Genomic DNA, 27,707 nt, shown 5'->3' on the forward strand with positions numbered 1-27,707 from the left:
GTTGAACAAAAAAGTGATGTTGCTTGGTAAAATGTAAATGTAACCTTTTGCTAAGAAAGTACACTCAACATCACTGATGTGTAGATGATCTAGTATTCAGTCATGTTTAATGGCATGTGTATCAGAGTCATTACTTTATGCATTCTTTGTAAAGTATGAAAAAGGTGTACCTTGGAATCCGTGCTGAAGTTCTCTGCTGCTAGGAGTCCAGATCTGTCTCTCCTCCTCTGGTCCAGCCTGTCTGGATCACCTTAAGGACACTTTGAACAAACAGATGTAAAGTTACATGTGTGGGTTACAGACTTCTTTACATGCAAACTACTTTGTATCTTCTTTTAAAAACAGGTCATAATCTTATTGTTATACTTAAGAAATTGCTGGATATCACAGTCCTTATACTGTATCTGTATCAGTTTGATTGAGTATTATTGTGTAGGTCCTTTTTATTTTACTGTTACTTTGGATGAGTTTTTCATGAGTCAGTCAAATTAATTTGTTTTCATATGCCATATTCATATGCATCACACACGTAAGGGTAAGACACAAACCTATTGAACAAATGCAATGGATAAGCTTAATTTTCACTGAAGTCACACATAACGTCATGTCTAATATTTAAACAAATAATTTCCTTGTCACTAAAGCATTGACTACGCTATTCATCATCCTTAAATGCAGGCATTAAGTTACATGTTCCGTTCTACAGCCACGATGAGGCTGTTTCTCAAGTGTGAGGATAATACAATTAAAAGAGGCATTGGTAATAATATTAAAAACAACAATGTTTGTGTCGTTCGTCGGATAGGCGGTTAGCTGCAATAAATAACTCCAGTTCAACAAACCATATTACAATATCTAAGGGAGCGTTATTTCTGGACCATCTTGAAAGGTGACGCTCATATTTTAAAGATACACACATTTCATTGTGAGGTTGATTCAACAATACGTTGACGTTAGTCTATTGTATGCTATAGTAGAGCATAGCGAATTTAAACGAACCTTAACAATGCATACAGTAACCTAACTATCTAACGTCCAAGGATGACCTTATTTTAGCAACCTCGCACAGAAGCCTTTTGGTATACAGTACCATCCCACTTAATGTTACACACTCTTGGATGCTACGCATAGCATCGTTAGCACAGATGGAGCTACGATTGCTCAAATGCTAACCCAACTCTAAACATTCATTAACGTTAGCTTAATACAAACACCAGTAACATAACATAAGTACTTTATGCAGGGTTGACTTACCGAAGAAACTGCATTCACGGTCGGTCTATTTTAACCGCAGATAAATCCTATATTTGCATGACGAATAGTCCACCAGGAGCCAACACAACAAACACGGCCGAGTTCAAGTAGTGTTCTCCTCATGAGCTGAGCCGCTGTAGCATCACGGAGCCAATGGAGCTAACGGAGCTTGCAGTGAGACAGAGGAGCTAGGAGCAGCAGTCCTGTTGTCATGAATGGGGAATCTAACTATATACAGAATATGTTTTTGTGGATCCAGGCTAGAAACATGTTCATTTTCTGATGTTAAGTTGGACATTTTAACATAGGGTCTACGGGAATTGCTCCCATATGCATCCATCGCCTACAGTTTGCAGCAATGAGCTTCACTGCACTGTACCCCAGAAGTCGGGTTGATTGCATTCGGGCTCGATTGCTTATCCTGTCTGAGTAGCCCGGATGATGCTGCATCGCAATTTTTGACGTCGAATTTTATACACCGAATTTTTTTACATCGAATTTTAAACACCGAAATATTTGACGTCGAATTTTTTTCACTTGAATTTTTGGGATCTGAATTTCAACATTTTTATTTCACATAGGTAAATTCGGAGCAAAAAAATTCAGATACATGATTTTCAAAGTAATTATTTTCAATGCTATAAATTCGGTGTCTGATCAAATTCAAATACTTCTGTCTCTTGTTTGCTTCCATACGGGGTCCTTGAACACAACACGAGCCTAACGTGTCATCACGTGGTATATGTCTCGACTGACAGGGGTGCAGTTCTGACGGAGAGCACCAGAACGCCACTCCAGCACTTCAGACATTGCAGTACCGATAAGTCCATACACATGCCGCAGTTTCTGCGTGTCTGTGTCTTTAGTTGAAAGCCCAGTGGCGATCTGTTCATCTGTCATACTGATCATACAGTCAATAACTGTGTTGTTATCATTAGCATCTGGTTAGCTAGCTATGCTAACGAATATAAGAAGCTTTTTCTACAACCAGTGAGGTAAAGGCACTTTATATGATCATTATAGTTATAAAAAAAATAAGAGAATAAAGTAAACAGGTATAAAATACTATATGACAGTTATTAATAAAGAAGAATACAGTTTGAAAGGGGAGTGATTTGTCAAATATCCATAAATTAAAAGAAAATCTGCTTACAGTTGTGTTTGGGTGTTGAGAGATGTGTCCATATATCTCCTAATGTTGCTCTCAAAGTGCACCAGATTGATGCTTTTAACTTCAACATTTAAGCATGCCCCCCGGACCCCAGAGGAGGTTAGGTCCCCCCCCCCCACTTAAATCATGTTCACATGGATAGGAAACTAAATACATTTGCACACTTCTTGTGTCCATATCTTTCTGTTTTGGTGGCCACGCCACACCCTGCACGTGCATGCATGTCATGGTGAGATATCTGGATTAAGAGGTTGCTTTTTCTTTGCACAGAATGAAATGAATGGGCTGTGATGTTAGTTTTTTTTAAGCAGAGGTCAATAACTTGTACGGCCCTCTGAGGATATTGTAAAAATTGAAATGGCCCTTGAGAGGAAAAAGGTTCCCCACCCCTGCTTTACATGAACACCATGTGACATGCTTTTCTTTGTTTATCAGCTTCTTAGCAGGAGTATGGTAGGGTGCTTACTATTGAACTTTGACATACAGTGTGTAGAAGGTGAGTAAGAATAAAGCTACTGACGGGCACTTTATTGTCTCTTCCTATCTGTATAACTTACATATTGACTTCTCTAAAGACATGACATTAAAGATAAGGCATTAGGATGCTGTGTTCACACCAAATGCAAAGGGAAACTCTACATCATTAAAGCTACAAGTCCAATGTCTCTGGTCTACTAGAGCGATAATAACCCAAAACACATTGTGTTTACTTAATTGCCATACAAAGATCAAAAGGATGCTGAAATAACTAAATCATAATGTGAGCGTTGAACGTGACACCTCCAATGGCAAAATGTGAATTGTTCATGAGAGCTGCCCACAGATAACTACACTTAATTTCTGATTCAAATTCAACAGATTACAATCATCAAGATAATCTCGAACTGATAGGATTTCACTACACATTGACATATGAATTTCTCACTTGAGTTGAACAATTTCATCTCACAATATGACACAGAATCGGGGTTTGCTATATGTGTTTGTGTTTTAGCATCGACTTTATATTTCATTGCGCTCTACAATATCTGCTTCACGTTATGTGTAAATATACCTTAGAAATAGAATTTCCCACTGTTAGGAGATGGCCCTGTTTTAAGTATTAGAAGTACATGCATTTAGCTAATCAAAAGTACTGAGTTACACAGAGACACTGACAGAAAATAAGTAGCATGTCAAAGCATGGTCATGTGGCCATGCTGGTTCCTTTCTCTGCAGCTCACTATGATGAATGTGTTTGCTGTGTTGAACGTTTCATTGCACCTTGGTCATACTGTAAACCATCAGCATGTAGGGACTATGTGTACCATCCTGAAATGTACAACAAAATATATAATGATATTATGTGCAATGAAGATTGATATTGAATGTGTCATGCCTCAAATGAATGTGAGTGTATCTGTACGAAATGATCACACCCGTTGTAAAAATAACAAATGTTGTGATCAATATGTGGTGCTGACATCAACGTGGTTTCCACAGTATTCAATATGATAACATCAATGTGAGGGGTTTTGATTTGTCTGGTCTTCTGCCCCAACTGTAGTAAGGAGCAGCAGAAGTCACTGAAGACCATGTCAGTGTGGGAGCAGAGGGCCAACCAGCTGAGGAGGCAGAACCAGGCCAGCTGCGAGGCGCTCTACAGCGAGCTGGAGCTGGAGGATCGCCTCCACATCCGGCCCGACATGAAGACCCACCTGGACCGGCCCCTGGTTGTTGAGCCTCTGGACGGACCATGTCCTGCCGGCCACCAGCACCACCATCGCAATGCCTGCATGCCAGAGGAGGCAGAGGCTGCCACTGACCCCCCCCCCTCCTGCTCCTCTCCAGCCCCGCCGCCACCACCGCCACAGGGACCGGGCCAGAACCAGGGAGGAGGCTAACGAAAATGGGGGCACCAGTAAGGACCGGGGGCACCACGTCCATCACAGCCTGTCTAAAGAGCCCGGCGACAGCCAGGGCAAAGAGGCAAAGAGCGAGAGGTCCCGCAGCCGAGAGGGGGGCAGGAGGCATCACCTTCAGAGCTCAGTGGATGACAGCGGTGGGGGAGGAGTCACGAGTGAGAGAGTGCATCGGCATCATCATTCACACCGGCAGACCCGGGGGGGCAACGGAACAGTGAACAGTGGGGAGAAGGGAGAGCGAAGATCCTGCCCCAAAGATGGACGTTCATCCAACAGGGAGGGGGAGAGGAACTCCAGAGGAGTCAGTGGTGCCAATGGAGAGAGGAGGAGGCGTCGCACTCAAGGGTCCAGGGGCCAATCCACAGCTGAAGGGGAGGAGTCCAACGAGAAGGAGAAGACCCACAGTCACAGGTAAAAACAGAAAACCACTGCATGGAGGGACACTCTGTGTAACACTCTCAAGTAAGTGGAAAGCATTGTCTATGAGGTTCAAATCAAACCAGCAGGTTTCATTTGAGGGTCTTGCCATTCACATAAGAGGAACAGTGTTGTACATATGCCTTCAAGTTGTGTGAAGCAGAGAGCAATTGGGTGAGTAAAAATACACAAGAGTAATTCATTTAATATTGTATAGGTTGTAAATTCCGTGAAGTCAGTAGCCAGATTTAAATACAAATAACGTTACGTTCCAAATACGTTTAACTTTCAGGTCATACTGCAGCTGCCCCTACAAAAGGATGTACTTTACTTTACTTTATACATCTAAATAGTGTTTTGGTTTCATAAACGTCCTGGTTTCTGTGTTTAGTCCGTTTGTGCTGGTAGTATTGTATTGACCGATTCAAGCAGGCTTTGGTTGAGTGAAGGTAAACAGTCGGAGCAGGGCCGTCCCTCCCTACAGGCCGATCATGCAGACTGCGTGGGGCCTCACCTTGCGGAGGGGGCCTCATCCTGCGAAGGGTGCCTCAACCGAAAATGCGGCGCACCTATGCGCTTATGCGGCGCAATTAGTGTGGCGCATGGTGTCGCCGCTGCGAGGCTCCACACTAGTCTTTTTAGCAGCTATTCATACTAAATCAGTTGTCCCTCCCCCTGGTGCCAGGACCAACAGATCCATCTCTAGACTTAGCAGCCCTGTCCCCCCATAAGTGTTATATTTTCACAGCTCAGTGTCAGTAAATATTGTGCAGTTAGTATTGGACTACAAGATAGATGCAAGTCTGTACAGGTAGAGTTATTTAAAGCATAAATGAGTGGGTTGGGTTCTGGAAGTGTGGTTACAGCAATTGTGCTTGGTTGGCGTGGCCTGGGCCTGGGGGTGGGGCCCAATGAGATATATTTCCATGGGGCCCAAAATCCCTGACGTGTATGGCCAGAGGGCAGGACCTATAACACATTTACTACACAGTAGCATGGTGAGGCTGAACAAAAGGACCTTTACACAGTGTACAGTGGTCCTAATTTGTTTTAATTGTATCCTGGTTTTAAACTTTGTTAATATGTTTTGGATGAATATTGTTCTATTATTTGTTCAGGCTGTTACATATAATTGTCCTCTGTTGCCACCTGCTGGTGAGTAAATATTAAAATCAGTGAAAATTGACAACCGGTCCGCAAATGTCTTTTAATGTATCTGCCGGCACAATAAAGATTGGGAACCCCTGCCTTAAATCACCCCTTATTTTCTAGTGAGATGTATTTTTATGTTCATATAATAGTGATTTCAATGCCGCCCCAAAATGATAACTGGTTCCATCCTGGCCTGACAATGTCCTGGCTCCGCCACTGCCTTTAAGAGCCAGAGTTTGATGTGAGGTCATCCTTAAAGCTGACCTCACAGTCAAGGAGTGATTTGAAACGCATTGATTTAAAACAGAGCCAACACAGTCAAATCATATCATATTGTTCTGGTCATTATCGGGTACACTTCTTTTTTGAATGAAAAAAAAAAGATTCTTAGATTATAGTATTAAATATTGTTTTTCTTGGGACTTCCAACAAGATGGCGGACGGGTTAGGTGCTTAGCTTTTTAGCTCGCCCAAGTCGGTAAATATAACCCCACTCAATTTTACAAACTCGATATGCAAATGTTATAAACTAGGAGATGAGTGGACACCGAAGCCGGAGAAAAACTAAAAACTTTGAATAAAACTCAAGAACAGTCGACAATGGAAGAATTCATTGACCACGAAGAAATTGAACGTGACGCAGCGGAGAAGCAAGATCAAGCTGAAGCATTGAAAGCAGGGCTTGCTAGCATCAGTAGTAGGGCTGCACGATATTGAAAAAAACTGACATTGCGATTTTTTCCCCCCTGTGATATATATTGCGTTTTTTTTAACTATATTTAACCGGATGAAGGTATTGTCCTCCTGTGCCTCGCTCATTTTGACCGGTGTTTTGATGGTCTGCAAACTAGCGGGGCAGGGCCTGCTGTGATCTGATCAAGAATGATTGTGATTGGTGGTTTGCTGTGCATGCAGAGCCTGCATGTCACTCACTCAAGTACCCCTGACATGAGAGCCACGCAAGTTTTCCTTTTGTAGCAAGCAGCAAAATAATTGTAACATGACGTGTTTGAGTTAATTCAACTACTTAAGCACTGGGCCTGTTTTTCAGGTCTCAGGCTCGAAAATGACATTCCCAGAACAAATGAACATATCTTCCCTTCTAAAAGGGTTAAATTAATAATCTTTTCTCTCAAAGTAATGATAAACCTGCGAGTTGGATGTAGAAAAGTCAGAATCAATATAGATGTTTTTTATTTTAAAGAAAATTCAGATTGAACATAGTAAAAAAACTGTAAATTATAGTGTCCGTCCAACAATTATTTTTTACTTATAGTGAAAACTACCCTTGGATGATGGTTAGGTAGACTAAAAGCTTTAGGAATCCAAAGTACAACATATAATAAGTACCCTGTATCAAGATTGATGCAAAACAAGTGACATTTGACCTTTTTAGAGAGATTTAGCACACAAAAAACACTTCTGGGGTCATTTGGGTGGATTTTCCATAACCTCTGGCCCCCCTTGGTCGATTTTGACGAATGGAATCTCTTTATATCCGCTAGAGCCAATGGAATCGAGGGGAAATTCTACACACACCAACACATGAACAAATAAGGAGTGAGAGTGGCCAAAACCGGAAGCTGCATACACTCTGGTGGCTACCATTAGCAGCTAACTTTTGTGCTCCGATTTTTACATAAAAATGGAATTATGGATTATAAACAATTGCTTGAAAGCCACAGACACATTATTAACCTATGGATCAACCGATTCAGCCGCGTTTTTTCTCGTTTTAATGCCATTGAACACGTCTTTTGATCAGATTGCCAGCTACGGTGAGACGATCTCCCGTAAAAGCTCCGTAAAGGTACGTGTTGTGATGTCTGTGTTTGCTTCCCCTGTCGCGAGATCGGATCGCTTAGTGATGATACTATACTTAAATAATCTGTGGAGTCTCAGCTTTAATCGGATATATTGTATGTGCAGTTTCGATAAGTAATAAGGGTATCTTTATTTTGAATTCTGTGCTAAAGTGTGTTAGCATTTAAAAAAAAAAAATGAATAAAACCGCACGTCCCTGCGGTGTGAATATTGCGCATGCGCATATCGCGGTTATCGCCATGACACGATATATCGTTCAGCCCTAATCAGTAGCGATATAAAATACCTCAAAAACGATCTTCGTAACCAACTTAAAACATTCAAAGACGATCTTAAAAGGGGCATGAGACAAGATATAGCGACATTCAGACATGATATTGAACATAAACTCACAGAAAGTTACAAAGAATTATAGGACGGGTAAACGAGATGCAAGACAAAATAACATACCTTGAAGCGAGGTCACGGAGAAACAATGTCCGGATTTTCGGCTTGCACGAGGCGAGGCTCTGTCGTCGGCTATCTGAATACAATGCTTAAAACAGAGTTAAAGTTACCTGAAGGAACCGACCTGCAAATTCAACGCGCCCATAGTGCTCTCACACGACCATTTTTCCAAGATGGCGGCAGGCAGTTCTGGCGCAGTGGCAGCAATCTATCTCTGCATGATTGTCCTAAATCTCAAACCTCTGTGTAGCTACACCACTCATCTTGCCTCCATGATAAAACAACATGTTGAGGATACATCATTATCTGCACCAGCAACATCGTTCAATATCAAGCACTTCGGCCATGGCCGGCATATTATCTACAGTTCATTCATCTGGCACTCCTAGCAGACTCTCTCAAAAAAAAAAAAGGGTCTAAAAGGAAAAGAGGAGAATATTGGGCTATTGGCTCTGCTATGTCCCATGCTCTCGGGAGATATTCACCCATGTCCGGGTCTCGGCGTCGTTTCCATCGACGGCTGGCGGCCCTTCCGCTGAGCTCCACATGCCATCAGTCAGATTTCGAAGAGGCTGGCTAGCTGAACAGCTAGCACCACCAGCGGGTCTCTGCGGCCTCACACTGACAGCTGCCGACCTAGCAGCAGGACCAACATCCACACCATTGGAGGACTGGGGGCCCGCACCGAGGGCTAAAAACACACCAGCGGAGAACCATGCATCACCGGCTGGCTTCAGACGAGGCCGGCTAGCATAACAGCTAGCTCTACCGGAGGATCTCTGTGGGATCGCGCCGGCAGGCTTCAGACGAGGCAAGCTAGCTGAACAGCAGAGTTGGGTGTAATGCGTTACTTTGTAACACGTTACACCCAACTCTGCTGTTCAGACAGACAAGAGGGGTTTCCGCCACAGGTTTATATGTACGTAATCTGCGCAACTTGCACGTCCACATCTCCACGTGCAGTGCTGCATAAACATGGCTGAGTCAGCGATAACTTTCGAGGGGTGGAGGTATGCCCATTATTTTGAGTTTGTCCGAAGAATAGACAGGAATGTGACGGTGAGGTGCAAACTGTGTCCAGGCCAGAAGCTGTTATCCACTGCTGGAAACACCACGTCAAACCTCAACAAGCACCTGCAAAGAACACATGCAAAGGTGAAGCTAACACACACGCTATTTGTTGTTTGTTTATATCACGTAGTCTGTGCTTCTTCTCTGTCTTCCGGTTGTTGCCTGTTTTGAATGACAAATACACACTACTGCCGCCTGCTGGTAAGGAGAGTTATTGCAACTCACGCATGCGCAGTTCGTACGTACTCGGCGAGTAAAGTAACGAGTTACTTTATGTAGATAGTAAAGAAGTAGTGTAATATATTACTTTTTTAAAAAGTAATGTGTAATATGTAATATATTACATTTTTTTAGTAACGACCCCATCTCTGCTGAACAGCTAGCTCTGCCGGAGAACTGTGGATCTGCGCCGATGGCTAGCAGCCTAGCGACAGAGAACCACAAACCAACAGCTAGCTTTGACTGCTCCACTGTCAATCACGGCACCAAGGTAAAGCCTAGAAATCCGGTATTTAAAAAACACTGTTACACAAAAAAATGTCAAATAGTGAATCAAGCCAAAATAGTGTGGATCCTCGCTGCAAGCCGAAGGGACTATTCAGTGGACATTTACTTTTCCGCAGCATCTGTAATAAACATGAACAGCTAGAACATCTCCTCCTTGAGTCCAATATTGACTGTTTGGGAATATCGGAATCTTTGCTAAAACAGTCGTCACCATCCACTCTTGTATCTATGTCAGGATATAATGTGTTTAGGAAGGACAGACTGAAGGGAAAATAAGGGGGTGTGTTGCTTTATGTGAGGAATACCATTAGTTGTAGGGAGATTGCACTCACAGCTAATATTGAGTTTGATTGTGTTGGTGTGGAAATCACACTGAGGGAATGTCCCTCACCATGATATGCCTGTATCGACAACCCACGGCTAAGGTGGATTTCTATGACCAGGTAAAACTCATGCTGAATTCCTGCGACTCCAACAAAGAGCTAATTATTGTAGGAGACTTTAACATCAACTGGAATGAAATAGAACTTAAAACGGATCACGGATAAACACAACTTAATACAACTAATGGATCAACCGACTAGAATAACCAAAACCTCCAAGACTATGATATATTTAGTATTTACTAACAAAGCTGACAGAATAGTTAAAACCTACTACTTCCTGACTGGTCTTTCTGACCATAATATTGTTCTTTTTACCAGGAAACTCACAAAAAAGGTTCATGGCCACAGCTAAAACCCCTGCCTTCGGTTCTCGCTTCATCCCCAAAAATCTGCAACAACGTTTTATGGATGCAGTGAAAATGATTGATTGGCGGGACAGTAATCGGTTTATATCTAAAATTAACGATGCAATGTCTTCCTTCTCAATAAGAGGGTGCCTTAGGGACAGGAAGGAACATCATCTTCCCTGGCTGAATCTACAATGCAGGAATCTAATGCAATCTAGAGACCAACTATTAAGGCAGAGCTTGAAATCCGGACTATCCACTGACAGACAGAAATTCACTCATGCTGGTAACAAAGTAACTCAAACAATAAGACAGGCCAAAGCTAACTTGTTCATCAATATAATTGAAGGTGCGAAAGGTAATGGTAAAAACGTTTGACAGATCTTAAATAAACTATTAGGTAAACAAACCAAACAGGAAAATAATCCAAATCAAATCAAGTTTTATTTATATAGCACATTTATAAACAATGTGTGTTCGAGCCAAAGTGCTGTACATATAATAAAATTAGCCTACAGTAGAGACACTGTACAGCAAATACAACAACACAGATTGTTCAGAATATCAGTATGAGGAAAAACGACACCCTCTGTCCTTAGATATAGTAATAGATGCCGTGTATAAATCGAAGAGATAATACATTTTACAGCATATTCATTCATTCATTCATCTTCTTATTACAGACACATGCATTTCCTAACATTCAGTCTGAATGTTAGGAAATGCATGTGTCTGTAATAAGAAGATGAATCCACGTGGATGTCAGCTACAATCCTGTGGAAGCCATCAGGGAAGCAGCATGACGAGACCCAAGGCAGGACCGCAGAGACAGGTTCAGCCACGACCTGAAGTCCACGACTTAATCCAGAACTCAGGATAGAGGATCCAAGACACAGGACTACAGCAAGAGGATCAGCCTCGACTCTGGATCCCGGCGTAGATATAGATACAAAACAAGAAGAAAGATTTGGCTGGGTTAATCGGAACAAGAGAATACACAGACACAGACAGAGAGGGGAAAGGTCATTGGATCAAAGTTATTCTTGATAACCCTCTAGAAAGATCTCATGAACTTCCCCACTCAATCTATCAAGATCCGAGCAGTTCTATTAGAAGTCCAAGGTAAAGGCACAGGCCGGCGCATATCGCTCATGGACTCATATGAACTCTGACCCCTCAAGTGTACAAGTGAAGAGACACCATGTGTCAGCTCCTTTTTAGAATAGTATTTCTTCTCTTCTCAGAGAAACAAGGGTATGAAGAGAACAGCCAGAAACAGAGGAAGAGAGGCACAACGTGACTACGTGATGCACTCTCCTAAATATTAAACGAGTAAGAGGTGAAGAAACACAAAGCCAGAAATTGAAAAGAAAAGGCACCATCATGCTTCCCCTTAGAATAGGGTGGAAATTATGAAGACTCAAATTATGAAGAGGGGACATGGGATACTGGTGAAGAGGGACAACAGTGAAAAGGCCCAACGTATCCAACGTACTAGCACTCTCCAAAGAGACAGTAAGTCAAAGTATACGCCGAGAGGCACAACGTGACTACGTAAATGCACTCTCCCGTTTAAATTAGTTCAAGGGAAAGGGGGTGAAAAACTAAACTAATCAAAAGAAGGAAGTAGAGAGGCCTAAATGCCCTCTCCTATATTCAGTTAAAGGAAATAACTGGGGAACAAACAAGTACAGGAGGAAAGGCCCAACGAGTCAACGTCAACACACTCTCCTAGAATAGTTCAAGGTAAACGGGGTAGGAAGAATATAGTAAGAAACAGAGCTGAAAATAATGAAATTAAATAATGTTCTAGAATTCAAATCAATGATGACCTGATAAAAGACCCTGCAGTGTTGACCAGCTCTCTCAATTGTATTTCATAAATAGTGCATTGGACATTACAAAGCTCTTCCTGCCATCTGAGGTCTCACCTAGCCCGACACACCCCGTTTTTGACCTGGAGGAAATTACAGAGGTTGAGGTAAAAAATATAATCTCAGGGTTAAGAGGTTCTAAGGCTAGGGATGCAGATGATTTCAACACCAACTTTATAAAGACAAATATCGACGGTCTAATAAAACCAATAGGTATGCTAGTTAATCAATCTATCAGCACGAGGGAAGTTCCATCATCCTGGAAGCTGGCCACGGTAACACCGATCTTTAAATCTGGGGATAAGGCAATAATGTCCAATTACAGACCAATCAGCATCCTCCCCTGTGTCTCTAAGGTAGCTGAGAAATGGGTGTCAAAACGAATCACCAAACATTTAGACAAAGGTTTCGCTCCACTCCACCCAATGCAGTTTGATTTTCGTGCTCACCACTCCACTGAGTCAGCTAACTGTGTCTTGGACACAAGCCCAGATGTAGCTGCGGTCTTCCTTGATCTCAGTAAGGCTTTTGACACTGTTGACCACCAAGTGCTCCTTACAAAGCTGACTCATTTCAATTTTTCGGCAGTTTCGATACATTGGTTTAAGTCCTACTTATTTACTTATCAAACAGACAACAGTGTGTTTTGGTCAACGGAGCCAAATCCCCCTACCTTGTGAACCTTGTTGGGGTTCCACAAGGTTCCATTCTTGGACCGTTACTTTTTTCACTGTACATTAATGACTTGTCTAATGTATGTCCTGAGTTGAATGTGCAAATGTAGCCGATGATGCGGTCATCTTTGTACACGGTAAAAACACTGAAATTATCGCATCTTGTCTCTCTAATGCTTTGAACAAGGTTCAACACTGGCTGAACAACATTTGCTTACAGTCTTTTAAAAGTATGAGCTTTATTTATAAATGTTTACATGGACTGGTCCAAAAAACACTGGAAGCTGCACCAGGTCAGAAACGAGAGGAGACTGTGAAGTCCACCGTAGACGGACCACTTTTGGACAAAATGTCCTTTCCATTAAAGGCAGCTCATTGTGGAATAGCCTCCCAACTGAGATACGGGATTGTCCCACTCTCAATAGCTTCAAAGGTCAACTAAAAAAAGTTTGACCACGACTACCCCACGGAGATTGTACAAAAATGCAGAACATACCAAACTGTTGAAAATACACTAAAGGAGAAAGGAATCCGTTTCCAAACCCCATTTACGAAAATTCGAATCCATTGGAAGAACAGCGTCAAGAGCTACAACAACGAGATGCAGCGGAGGACATGAGAGCAGGTGGACTAGCCGTGGACGTACCCAGCGAGGACGCGGGGCTTGCAGACGAGCGGATCAGTGGTGTGCCGGGATGGCAACGAGCGGGACGCCTCGGATCAATACAAGGTGCGGCGAAGGAGAAGTTGCAAGGATACCAGAGGAAGAGACGATGTTTAACACGTTGATAGTGTGAAGACTAGGAAACAGGACTGCAACATAACACAGTAGGCTTAGTCTATTTCAGTTCATCATACGATGTTACCGACAGGGCGAGGTAGGGCCATTAATGTTGGACACGTCTAGACTGGGGCTGACACCGTTATAAGGTTGTGACTAGGGGTGCACATAACTGGTACGTAGGTACGCATGTGTGGCAAACATCTGAAATGCGTACCATCACTTGTATCACTAAGCGCCTTTGCGTACCGACGTACTTGTGAAGCTTTTCCAGAAGGTGCTTAGATCACTGGACGACAGAGTTGGTCGCCGTGTGCACAGACGGGGCTGCTGTTAACGTTGGTCTGTACAACGGAATTGTGCCAAAACTATGCCAACCAGCTGCGGAGGGAGACTCCCCTGTGCACATTCTGTGCCCTGCACACACACTGGAGAACTACGCAAAATCAGCTGATCACAACGTTCACAGCACGCTCCCCCCGTCGGCGGCGACGTTGGCGACACAGAGGGCTTCGTCACATAACTGTATGTGGGGCCAGAAGTTGAAGTACCAAACACTGACTCCTGGTACTCATCTGAGTACCTCACTGAGAAAGTTATGTGCACCCCTGGTTATGACTCTGGGTCTCGAGATGGACTCTGGGGAAACAATAAGAATATCCCCCAAATCGAAGTTCTGTATAGTTCACAATTGTATTAACTTTGTTCAGCTTTATGTAACTTTAGTTTGCTGTGGAAAACATATGCACACAACAATGAAGCAATATGGTAAGTAACCGTGACGTGCGGTGAGGTTCATGGCTTGTGAGGCACTGACTCTTTCAGAGTCAGATTTACAAATATTATATTTTGGCCTTAATCAAAATATTCTGTTGTTTTCAAAAGCTTTTTTAGTCTGATGTTTCGATTAATTTTAAACAGACCGTTCAACAAAAGGATACCCAAAATCTAAATATTGGATTGTTCTCTCTTGGTAAGAAACCATTTTCAATACAATTGTGGTCTTACCTTGACTTGAAGATGAAGTCCATTTCCCTATCCTTCTAGACAACAATCTCTATAACTTTTTTGAAAAGTCCTCCTTATCTTCCTCTAGTTTCAAAAGTCTAGCTTGTTGTTTGCGTCTACTGTCTCTGTGTAGAATAACAGTAGCAACAATAACCTGTGGGCTCATGTGTGCCCCCTTCAGTGCGGCAGAGGTTATGGCTGCCTCCCCTGGTGCTTTCTCATTGCCGTTGTATGATGAGACCAGTGAGCCTAAATATCATATAAACGTGAAATAAGTTATTTAGAGACTATGGATGGTGAGGACACATGTAATAAAGGGATCTACAAACATTACATGTGTGAACTACAGTGAGATGGTGCAGGCATGCGCTAAGTGCCCGCGCGCCTCCAGCCAGTTTCTATGGGTTGAAGCATCTGAGGTGAGGCAGAGATGAGCTCTGCCTCACCTTACCCGACAGAAACTGGCTGAGCGCGCTCACAAAATAAGTGCCCGTGCTAAATTAGTGTCCGCGCTCCAGCCAGTTTCTGTAGGGTTTGTTTGAGACAGACCACGTCCCTGCCTCACTTCTCATCGCTCCCATGTAGTTGTAGCGGAGCTCTGCAAATTTGCCGATTTTGACTATAAAAAGCGATTGGAATCATACAGAAATCAAATTTACAACACAGATCAGTGGAGACATTTTATTATTATTATTTAGTTTTTCTTCAGGCTCTGCCTCCCCTGACTGCACGTTGCTGGTAAATAATGATCTGAAGCTATTGTCGTTAAATGTAAATGGTCTAAGTACACCTAAAAACAGAGGAATTGTCATAACAAAACAAAACGGGATTTTAATTTGCGGGGGGGTCTTCATCGTAGTCCTAAACCACAGTCTAGATACAACCAGTTCAAAGGGAAGCAAAACACAGCTGTCAAAATGTGTAAAAACATATTTGAAAGAAATAGAGTGGTGCAGTGACAAGTCCTAAAACCCGGAAGTAAGTTAGCATTTTACCACTACCCGTTCCTTCGTCGCAGAGTGAATGAGATTTTTCCATAGGATTTTGGAAAATAGCTCGAAATAAGGTCTGTGGTTGACACATATTTAGGAGACAGATCACGTTTTGTTCTACGACATTAAATACATCAGCAGTGACCCCACATGTGATTTTTGAAGAGTATACGTGTCTTAAAAAACGATGGTTGTTAACAAGTGGTTGAATAGGACAGAAGTTGTCGAGGACGTTGTACGTCATTACGCCAAACACGTAAACACTCCCGCTTAGTCTGCGCTCCTGCAAACTGTTAAAACAAACGCTTCAACTTGTACAATTTCGAATCTGTATTTTTGAATATCGATCTTAAGTTGGCATGACGATGAAGTCGTACGACCCTGCTGTAGTTCGTTTATAGCATAACGTTAGCATTTTGCTTCTGGCGATTAGATTTATGATTCGAAAATTATAAAAGTAGGTTAGACATGTGGATATTATCAGGCTGAAAACAACGTGCATCTCAAGGTTCAAGGCTTGTATTGGTCATACGTACATAGCTACAGTGTAGTTATGACGATGACAATTTTAGGTCACAGGCTCCTCCAACAGTGCAACACAATAAAACTGAAAAACTGAAAAAATAGCGCAAGTAAATACAAAAAGAAAAATAGTGAAATAGTGCAATAAGAGTCTATATACAAGTGATTGAATATGATATATTAGATAAATAATTTCTAAATTGCTGCCAGTTTAATGTTATGGGTGTTGTTTCAAAAGTTCAGGTGTTTTAACAGTCGTATGGCCTGTGGGATGAAACTGTCCCTGAGTCTGGTGGTTTTAGTCCTGATGCTGCGGTACCACCTGCCAGAAGGCAGCATACAGAACAGTTTGTGGCTGGGGTGATGGGGGTCTTTGATAATCCTGAGGGCTTTCTTCCTGAGCCGCTGGGAGTAGAGATCCTCCATGGATGGCAGCTCCGTCCTGGTGATATGCTGCGCGGGTTTCACCACCCTCTGTAAAGCCTTACGATTGAGGGCGATGCAGCTGCCGTACCAGGCCGTGATGCAGTCGCAATCCTCTCTATGGTGCACCTGTAGGAGGTCAGAATCCTCTCTATGGTGCACCTGTAGGAGGTCAGGATGCTCTCTATGGCGGCTCCACAAAAAATCTGGCCTCACCGTCCATCTGGAGGTGTATAGAGAACATGTCAAATCCTACAAGGATGCCCTCTCAAAAGCTAAGGCACACTACTACTCCTCACTCATCGGTGACCAGCAACACCACCCCCGTATGCTCTTCTCCACCATAAACCGCCTACTCCGCCCAATTGACCCCCCCAACCCAGCAGACGCCCCCGAGCTTTGCACCAGGTTCCTTGACTTCTTTGAGGACAAAGTCAACTCCATCCACCAGGAACTCCAGGCCTCTGCCCCATCCCATCCACATGCAACACCACCTCCAGTCAGTGTTCGCTCAACTCAACACCTGCCTCAATGTTGTCTCTCCTCCTTTGCACCAGTGGATGCCACACAGGTTACCAAACTTGTCTCAAAAGCTAAGGCTACAACCTGCTCCCTCGACCCCATGCCCTCTGCCCTGGTCAAAACTTGCCTACCCATTATGTGCTCCACCATTGTTAAAATCATCAACTCCTCCCTGGAATCAGGCAAGGTTCCCGCCGTCCTCAAGATAGCAGCTGTCATCCCCATCATCAAAAAACCTGGTCTGGACCCCGAGGACCCCATCAACTTCTGGCCGATCTCCAACCTTCCTTTTCTTAGCAAGATCATGGAAAGAGCAGTTGCTGCCCAACTCCACCATCATATGTCCGACCATGAGCTTTACGAACCCTTCCAATCAGGCTTCAGATCCAACCACAGCACAGAGACGGCCCTTATTAAAATAACCAATGACCTCCTCATAGCCGCCAATTCAGGCCTTGTCAGCATCCTCATCCTCCAGTCTCCCACACTATCCTACTCAACCGCCTATCCGTCTACCTTGGCCTCTCTGGTACAGCCCTCTCCTGGTTCCATTCCTACCTCTCCAACAGGCAACAGTTTGTGACCATCGGAAAATCCAGCTCTCCCCCAGCCCCTGTGAACCAAGGTGTGCCGCAAGGTTCAGTGCTCGGCCCCCTTCTATTCAACATCTACATGCTCCCCCTCGGTGAAATCATCCGCCGACATGGTCTCAACTTCCACTCCTATGCCGAAGACCAGTGTTGTGCTAGTTACTGAAAACCAGTAACTAGTTACCATTACTAGTTACTTCATTTCAAAAGTAACTCAGTTACTTTACTGATTACTTACACCAAAAAGTAATGCGTTACTGTGAAAAGTAACGTTTTAGTTACTTAAAAAATGGCTCCCATTATATTAATGCCCTTATAGCCTTCATTTCAGTACTGTTATTGCATTGGAGAATAATACAATCTGTTGATCAACTTGACATGCATTATATGCAATCTGGATAGCATCGATATTAGCTGGCTTTACATTTTTGTATATTCTTTCTCCAGGTAGTTGGAAAAAGTTTTCCGTTTCATATGCCGTGTGCCGCCCGGACATGCTATCATGCTAACTAGCTCCCTGAAAGCGGGTGACTCCACTGTAGCAATAGTCTGCATGTGTTCTACAACATACCGTGCAATGGCTTTATCGACTTTTCCCTGGCTAGCAGTCCCTTGGCTAAAATCCAGCCGCTGTTGCTTAGGTGCAGGTGGAGTGGCGTCGGCTGAGTCTCTGTGGTCTTAGCTACTAGCTTCGTCCCAGCATGTTGTTTTTGCAGATGTTTTAAGAGATTTGAATGACTGGTTTGGGCAGTAGATAGGCTCTTTGACCCGCCAGGACACAACTTACATTTAACTAAAACGTTATTTTCTTTGTGCTCGACAAAAGTGAAATAGTGAGAATATCTCCAGGTGGAGAAACTAGACTTGAGCTCCGCCGCCGCCATGATAGTCTTGTTAGTAAACAACACAAACACGCCCACAGCCCGTCTCCGCATGTGACACAGGAAGTATTTAAGTACATTTACTCAAGTACTGTACTTAAGTACAGTTCTCATCTCTGTTCACCTGGCTGTTGACTATATAAAAAAACTAACGCAGTAACGGAGTAACGCACCATGTAGTAACGGTAACTGAGTTACTGAATTTAAAAAGTAATGCGTTAGAGTACTAGTTACTGCCACAAATAACGGCGTTACAGTAACGCGTTACTTTGTAACGCGTTAGTCCCAACACTGCCGACGACACCCAACTCTACATCAGTACCAATCCATCATCCCAGCTACCCTCACTGTCACTTGTCAACTGCCTCAGCGACATCCAAGCCTGGATGTAAAAACATCTACTTAAACTCAACAATAACAAAACAGAGCTCATGGTTGTGGCCCCAAAAACACTGCTCCGGAAGGTTGGAGATCTGCTCCTCACCATCGATGGCGGCTCCATCCACCCTTCCCCTGAGGTTCGCAGCCTGGGCGTCACTCTGGACTCTAGCCTCACCTTCAACTCCCACATCAGGTCTACTGTCAAAACTGCTTTCTTTCACCGACGAAACATCTCCAGACTCCGGCCCTCTCTCCCCGACCCCGTTGCAGAAACATTAATTCATACCTTCATCTCCTCTCGTCTGGACTACTGCAATGGAGTTCTGTTCGGGGTCACCAGCAAAGCCCTGGACAGGCTCCAGTACGTCCAGAACTCTGCAGCCAGGCTCCATCACCCCTACTGCAGCCAGGCTCCTCACCCATACTAAGCCCTGGCAACACATCACCCCTACCCTCATCCACCTTCACTGGCTCCCGGTCAAGTCACGCATCCAGTACAAACTCCTCCTGCTAACCTACAAATCTCTCCACTCCCTAGCCCCTCCATACATCTCTGACCTCCTTCAGCCCTACACCCCCTCTCGTCACCTGCGGTCCTCTGACAAAGGGCTGCTCTCCATCCAGCGCTCCAAGCTGAAAACATTTGGCAACAGAGCCTTCAGTGTCTGCAATCAGGAATGCAGACACTCTGGACACCTTCAAAAAACACCTCAAACACCATCTGTTCACTCAGGCCTTTGGCCTCAACTAATATACAGTCACTTATTTCCTGCTATTGCTCTGTATGATTATTATTACCTTTTGTTTTGTTACTTCCCATTGTAAAGCGTCCTTGGGTTTCGTGAAAGGCGCTATATAAATTGAAATTATTATTATTATTATTATTAATTCTAAATAATAAAGGGTTGGTGGAGGAACTGAAAAAATACATTAGGCAATATATGAAAGAAAATAGCAATGCAGAAGTTGACCCGCACATTGTTTGGGATGCCCTCAAAGCGGTCGTTCGAGAAAATAAGCATATCAGAACCATTCTATATGATTAAGAGAATTGGAGCAGCAATACCAAAAGACAAACGACCAAAAAGTATATGAACATATCAAGGAAAGCAAAGCCAAGATAAATGAAATATTATAATATTTCATATATGAAAATTAGGGATCCATGTACCAATGAAGTAATATATGAACCAGAATACATAGAAAGAGTATTTCAGAGGTGCTATGAAAAACTACAACCACCTGCTACCCTTCTGAATGGTACAAGGTGTTAAGAGATGATTTGATGCCTGCACTGAACCTCTTTTAATTGGACTCTCAAAGAAAAATAAATGTATCTCTTCGATTTACACACGGCATCTATTGCACGTCTGTCCATCCTGGGAGAGGGATCCCTCCTCTGTTGCTCTCCCTGAGGTTTCTCCCATTTTTACCCCTTAAACTGTGGGTTTTCTCTGGAAGTTTTTCCTTGTACGATGTGAGGGTGTCGTTTTTCTCATACTGATATTCTGACCAATCTGTGCTGTTGTATTTGCTGTAAAGTGTCTCTACTGTAGGCTATTTTTATTTGATGTAAAGCACTTTGGCTCGACCAAAAATCGTTTATACATGTGCTATATAAATAAAACTTGATTTGATTTGATTTGAAAAATAAATTGCCACCAACATTGGCAGAAGCAATTATTTCAGTCATCCCGAAACCAGGTAAAGAGAAGGACAGATGTGAAAATTATAGACCGATCTCAGTGCTAATCATGGATTATAAATGATATACATCAATTATTGCAAAAAGAATAAACACCTTCATAGCAGAATTAATAGACGAAGACCAAACTGGATTCATACCTGGTCGCCAAACCCAAGACAATATCCGAAAAACTCAACTAATAATTGACCAGGCACGAAGAGGGAAGCAAAGCACAGTATTGATAAGCGTTGATGCTGAAAAGGCATTTGATTGTGTTAATTGGGAATTTCTTTGTAAGGTATTGGAACGATTCAGATTCAATAATAAATCAGTACAATTGATTAATACCAGCATGATTTTTATACCAAAAACCTTCTGCTAGAATAAAAATGTATGGAAATCTGACAGAGAAAATATGGTTGCAGAGATCGACTAGACAAGGATGCTGTCTTTCACCTATTGTTTTTGCGTTTTTAATCGAGCCTTTAGCTCAAGCAGTCCGACAAAATAAAGTACTTAAAGGGGTCACAATTGGAGATGCAGAGCATAAAATTGGGCTTTTTGTTGATGACATTATTGCTTTCCTCGAACAACCAAACACAACACTCCCCAGTTTGATGAAGCTCTCAGGGTATAAGATTAATATTTCAAAAACCCAGGTTTTAGCATTTAATTATATCCCACCAAAAGCGATCCAGGAATCATATGACCTTAACTGGAATCTAAAGTCAATTAAATATTTGGGTGTGATGATCAGTAAAAACATCTCTGATTTGTATAGAGCGAATTACGACAATTTAAACCAAGACATACACAAATATATATCAAGGTGGTCTACCTTACCACTCGACCTAAACTCAAGAATTGAAATAGTTAAACTCAATGTTCTACCTACATTTTTCTATCTATTCCAATCTTTACCAGTAGAGGTCCCCCAAGGTCAATTTATAAATTGGGATAGAATGATATCCAGATTTGTTTGGGGGGGCAAGAGGCCAAGGGTTGGGTACGAAACTCTCCAGCTACCCAAAGAAAGAGGCGGTATAGGTTTGTCAAAATTGATGGAGTACTACTATGCTGCTCAGGTAAGACCTATTTACTGTTGCTGTAAATCAGAATTTAGAGCAAAATGGAAGGATATGGAAAATGAAGTAAACCAAATAACAATTCAAGTATGATTGGGGATTATAAATTGTATAAGGAACTCAAAACTACTATGGGTCCAATAACAGTACACATATTGGATCTGTGATTTAAAGTGCTGAAAAAATATAAGATTCAAGATGATGCAAATATAATAAAATGGGTAGCTTATGATGGAAACTTCAAGCCTGCAAAATATGATCAAGGTTTTAAACAATGGGTAGCAAAAGGAATAACAGCTTGGTGTGTTTTGGTTAAGGAAGGGTAGGTTTGATGATTTGAGAAGACAATACAAATTGGGAACACATGAACTCGAAAGATACCTTCAGCTAAGGGACTATTACAAGAAGGAAATCAGATCAGATTCTTCCAAGGAGTTGAATAATATTATCCAAATATATACTAAAACATATCAGGAAAGTAACATAAGAATCATTTTGGCATTATATCAAGGATTTATCAAAAATGACAAACACTCAACCAAATATATCAAGGTTAAATGGGAGGAAGAACTCCATATACAAATATCAGATGAAGATTGGCATGATATGTGGAGCACCCATCATTAATCCACTAGTTTGCGAACCTGGAGGGAATTCTCGTGGAAGAATCTGATTTGTTTCTTCATTACACCAAAGGTGAAAAGTAAACAGATGCACAGTCGACAGAAGTGTTGGCGAGAATGTGGTTCTTATGATGCTGACCATTCTCATATGTTTTGCCAATGTCAGATAAATAATTGTATTTTGGGAAATGGAATACGGTATACGTCTAATAATTGGGTATGAGGTTTCTAAAAGTTGCTTGGTACTCTATTTATGTAAATTCAATGAGGAAATGATTGCGAGTGACAGATATTTGGTAACAATTTTGCAAACATCCAGCAAGAAAGCTATCACTAGGAATTGGGGTAAGAAAAAAAAAACAATGTAACAATTGTTAAATGATTGTAATGTTGTTGTAACCAGCATGTAATTGCCATGAACAATGTGAAAATAAAGATTTAATTTACAAAAAAAATAAAATGTTGTTTTTCTTGGTTTAAATAATCCTGTGTTAGGTCAGATTAAGAGCTACTAACACAATCATCGTTACCCTCGTGTGAAATGTTCTGAAAATATGTACAGAATTGATATCAAAGACCCTTTCTCTTTCCTGGGGACAGGTTTGCTGACTCAGAGGGGGAGTCCCTCCCTCTCTCCCCCCAGCAGGGCTCTGGGGGGACTGACTGGCCGAGCGACCGACCAGAGGAATCAGACAACCAGAGGAACGTCAGAAGAACCTGCCAATCCTCCATCCATGTTCCTCCTGTGACTATCACCTCCCCCCCTGGAGACACCACCCTCATACAGAGTCAGTTCATCCAAGTTCTGTTTTCATGGAAACACAAGTTGTGCTGAGTAAAGATACGCTGTTTACTGTAAGAAAGCAGGATGACAAACTGTACAGTGTGTCCAAATAATATGGCAGAGTATAAATGGTTTGGTTACTTACAGGAAATACGTTTTTCAGTCAAGTAATAAAGATGGTCGGGACGTGCAAAAAAGGATCCGTCTGTACTGGAAGTGGGAATGTTGCAGACTAAGTTTGGCTCTGTGACATCTGGGCCCTAGAATGGATGTAAGGCCCCAAATCCAGAAGGACAGAGGCTTTTTTATGAGACACACTGAAAAAACTGAAACATTGACTTTAAAGGTCCCATGTCATGGCCATTTATATTGATCATAATTCCATTGTTGAGGTATACTAAAATAGATAAATACTGTGCAATTTTCCAAACTCACATTGGTTTCTCATACAGCATCTCTGTATAGCATGTGTATTCACAGGTATTCACTCTCTGTCCTAAACGGCTTGTTGGAGCTCCTGCCCCCCCCCCTCCCTGTGAGCCCAGTGTGCTCCGATTGGTCGTGAAGTTAAGAGGCTCGTTACTGCTGCTGCTGCGAGTAGCAGACAGGCTTCCGTGTCGGCGATACAGGAGAATAAGCTAAACTTATCCTGAGCACACACTCACAGCCCGAAGTAAAAACAATAAGTGTGGCTTGATATTGAGTAAGAAAAAGGTTTATAACGCTGTGAGCATGGGTCTGCGGAGAGAATTTCTCTGCGATCCCAACGTAGTAGCCCGAAAAACGTTTACCCATTTAAACAGTCGTGGTAGATACCTTGTATGTTTTAAACATCATAAATACACAAACAACATTGAATACTTACAGGTTGTGTACCCGAATCTCCTGCTGGTCCAAACAAAGTAGGAACAGCATCGTTCTTCAATGCCCTACGCTGTACATATCCGGCATGAATCCTGAAAGGTTTGGGAAGCTTTGTTTCATGAAAGGCTGGCAGAGGGTGTGGCCTATGGGTATCCCCAATTCAGAGTGCCCAGGAAGTAAACAATGGAAAATGAGAAATCTCCAACGAGGCGTTCTGGGGAGGTATTTTCTGTGTTAGAGTTTTACTCGCTACAGGTTGTACTTTGAGTGTTTTTAACTCTGCAGACCGATTATATGCAGAAAAACCTTCATAACACACAAGGGGACGGGTAAGAACCGGAAAAGCATGACATGGTACCTTTAATTAAATATATTATGTCAACAGATTTCACACAACTGTATTAGGTTAGTGGAAAGCAATAATATTAAGTTGAACCTAATATTTTTTTATTTAAACGTAATATTATTGCTTTCATGTCCTAAAGGGACATGGAAAAAAAAAAAAAAAACAGGGAGAAAAAAAAAAGTCAGGATAACGGGTTAGTATCTCATGCGCACGAGAAACGAATCCGTTATCCTGACTTTATTTTTTTTTGAGAAAGTTACCGATGCACCAAGGAGGAAGTGGAACACGAGACAACCATGTCATTGCAGACTGTTATGTTTACGTGGGGAAATGACAGTGCATACATTATTTGAGATATATTTTGAAGTCAGACTTAATTTTATGGACATTTCGGCCAGGGGTGTAGAGCTATTGGTTTAAGCACCGGATTGGCAAAAAACAGGAGAGTCTGTAAACCAGTCTGCTTTGATCTATGAATGAATGTCCGTGACTCTCAGAGTACCTGCTGCCCGAAGCTGACACACACACACACACACACACACACACACACACACACACACACACACACACACACACACACACACACACACACACACACACACACACACACACACACACACACACACACACACACACACACACACACACACACACACACACACACAGAGCCAGTGGCGGACTGGCCATCGGGACGTTCGGACGATTCCCATTGGGCCGGTACCGAAGTGGGCTGCTGCTCGTTAACAGTTTACGTGGGCTGGGCTGGGTGCGAGTCCCGGGCTGATTTTTAGTCCCAGTCCGCCCATCATGTATAGCTGTTCAATGAAGGTAAACACAGTGTAGGCGGTGCGTAAAAGCTCTTTGAGCGCTGGTGCTGCTCTTCTCTGAGTTACACGTCCCGCTGCCTCCTGGAGTGACCACACACCCCTGGCCGAAATGTCCTTAAAGTGAAGTCTAAGTACGATATATATCTCAAATAATGTATGCACTGTCATTTCCCCACGTAAACATAACAGTCTGCAATTAAATGGTTGTCTCCTGTGCGCTTCACTTCCTCCTTGGCGCACCGGTAACTTTCTCAAAAAAAAAAGTGCGAGATACTTTCTGGTGAGCACGAGAAACTTTGTTGTGCTCACCAGAAAGTATCTCGTGCGCACGAGTTAGTATCTCGTGCGCACCAGAAAGTATCTCGTGCGCACGAGATACTAACCCGTTATCCTGACTTTTTTTTTTCTCCCTCTGTTTTTTTTTTTTTTCATGTCCCTTTAGGGGCTCCGTACTTTCAACTAACCTGATATAGTAATGTGAAATCTGTTGACATAATACATTTCATTTCAGTACATTCTTCCGTTATGTCAATGTATACATTCTTCCAGACAATAGTTGTTACAGGGACCAATCAGAACACATGTTGGTTACATTTTGACTGCAGATTCTTTCATTGTGTCCGATGTTTGAACAATATATCTAGTTTACCCTCCCATGGGGTTTTGAGGACAATCAATTAGATGTATATAATGTTGATGACTGTTCAATGCCACTCTGACATGTCAATACTTAAATCACATCTCCATATTGAGTAGGGGGATTACCTGTTAGATGAAGACAGACAGTCAGACGTGACGGTGATGACCCTGCCTGCATTGTTGTAAACTGTGTGTGTTTTCAGTGAACAGTATGGACTGTGAGACCATGCCCATGACTGATAAGACCCTGGCGGAGCTGGGTCCAAGTGGACCCAAACCCATCCTGCCTTACAGTTCTATGTTCATCTTTGGACAGACCAACCCGTGAGTCACCTCCTCATCCTCCATATTTTCCTTTCCCTTCTGTAGGACCTCCTACATGCTACAGGAGTTACACCACAGAGAGTGTGTAATATGTATGAAGAAGGGGGCTAATATTCCCCAAAAATAAAACATATATTTGAAAGGGAAAAACAACTTTAAAACAATAAAATCCAGTAGATTACCTAATCAAATTATATTGCTGTCAGATGCAGCGATAAGAACAACTTGGTGATTTTAGCACAGACATCTCATTAAGGCCCTGACACACCAAGCAGTCACCGACGCCGACTGTTGCGTCGCCGTGTTCTCCTGCGTCTTGGCCATGTGTCGCACTGGAACACACCGCAAAGACATCAGCCGAGCACGTACGAACTGCGCATGCGTGAGTGGCAATAACTCTCCTTACCAGCAGGCGGCGGTAGTGTGTATCCGTCATTCAAAAGAGGCAACAACCGGAAGACAGAGAAGAAGAACAGACTGCGTGATCTAAACAAACAAGAAATAGCGGGTGCGTTCCATTTTCACTCTCGTCCATCGAAAATGTGTTTTGTGCGGTATCAGCCATTGGAGTGTTGCTTGTGGAAGACATTCTCAAGCAACCGTTTTGCTTCTCATGCACTGATTCGCTAGCTGAACTGCCAATCAGAGTGATTTCTTTGTCCGACTGCCTGTGGCCGACGCACGGCCGATTCAACATGATGAGTCGGCCGTGCGTCGGCCATGAAAGGCCAAATAAGGCGTGTCACAGCCGACGATGCAGGACACACCAAATTGAGTTTGGGCGACAGGGCACGCTTCGTCGTCCGACTAACGAACACGGCCGATTTCGGCCTGGTGTGTCAGGGCCTCTAAAGCTTCCAGGATTTAAAGAGATATTTGTGCTTTTCATAAGAAAGCAACATACTCATTAGAACATCTGGATATACGATACAATGAACAGATAAAGAATATATCAATGTTGCATACTGTTAGACCTCCTGGCTAACATGTGGCATTCCTTGTTATTGATATTTCTCCTGGAATATTACCCCTTTCTGTAAAATCAGTTTTACCTACCAAGGCCCTAATACTCTGTCTTTGACTTGTGTGCTTATCAGATACATTTAAGAGGTCAGAGTATGGCTGCAATACTCTGTATGAATAATTGATGTATATATTTATATCCACATATCCACAGATTACAGGCATGGCTGTGGCTTCTACTTAGCCTTTATATAACATTAGATGCATACTCACTGGTTAGAATGAAACACTTACTTCATGTTTTCTTCACATAATCTTGTGTTGGCATTTTGAATATGTCCTGGTATTTCTTCATAGTGTATTTTACAGCTTGATTTGTGTATCATTTATATGTATTCATATTGTTTCTTCCAAGATTTCTGCTGAAAAGGCATGCA

The 27,707-nt window shown here is 42.6% G+C and overlaps 1 protein-coding gene across 1 annotated transcript in view; it reads left to right on the forward strand.

The window, feature by feature from the left end:
* The window catches only part of LOC117463543 (voltage-dependent N-type calcium channel subunit alpha-1B-like), a 186,054-nt gene that overhangs the window by 25,137 nt on the left and 133,210 nt on the right, over nt 1-27,707 (forward strand). The window contains 4 exon segments of the mRNA XM_071206520.1: nt 3,972-4,232; nt 4,234-4,740; nt 23,124-23,311; nt 26,187-26,307. Of these exon segments, the coding sequence (XP_071062621.1) occupies nt 3,972-4,232; nt 4,234-4,740; nt 23,124-23,311; nt 26,187-26,307 (1,077 nt within the window).

Source organism: Pseudochaenichthys georgianus, chromosome 18 (genome assembly GCF_902827115.2).
Source record: "Pseudochaenichthys georgianus chromosome 18, fPseGeo1.2, whole genome shotgun sequence".
Classification (NCBI taxonomy): Eukaryota; Metazoa; Chordata; class Actinopteri; order Perciformes; family Channichthyidae; genus Pseudochaenichthys; species Pseudochaenichthys georgianus.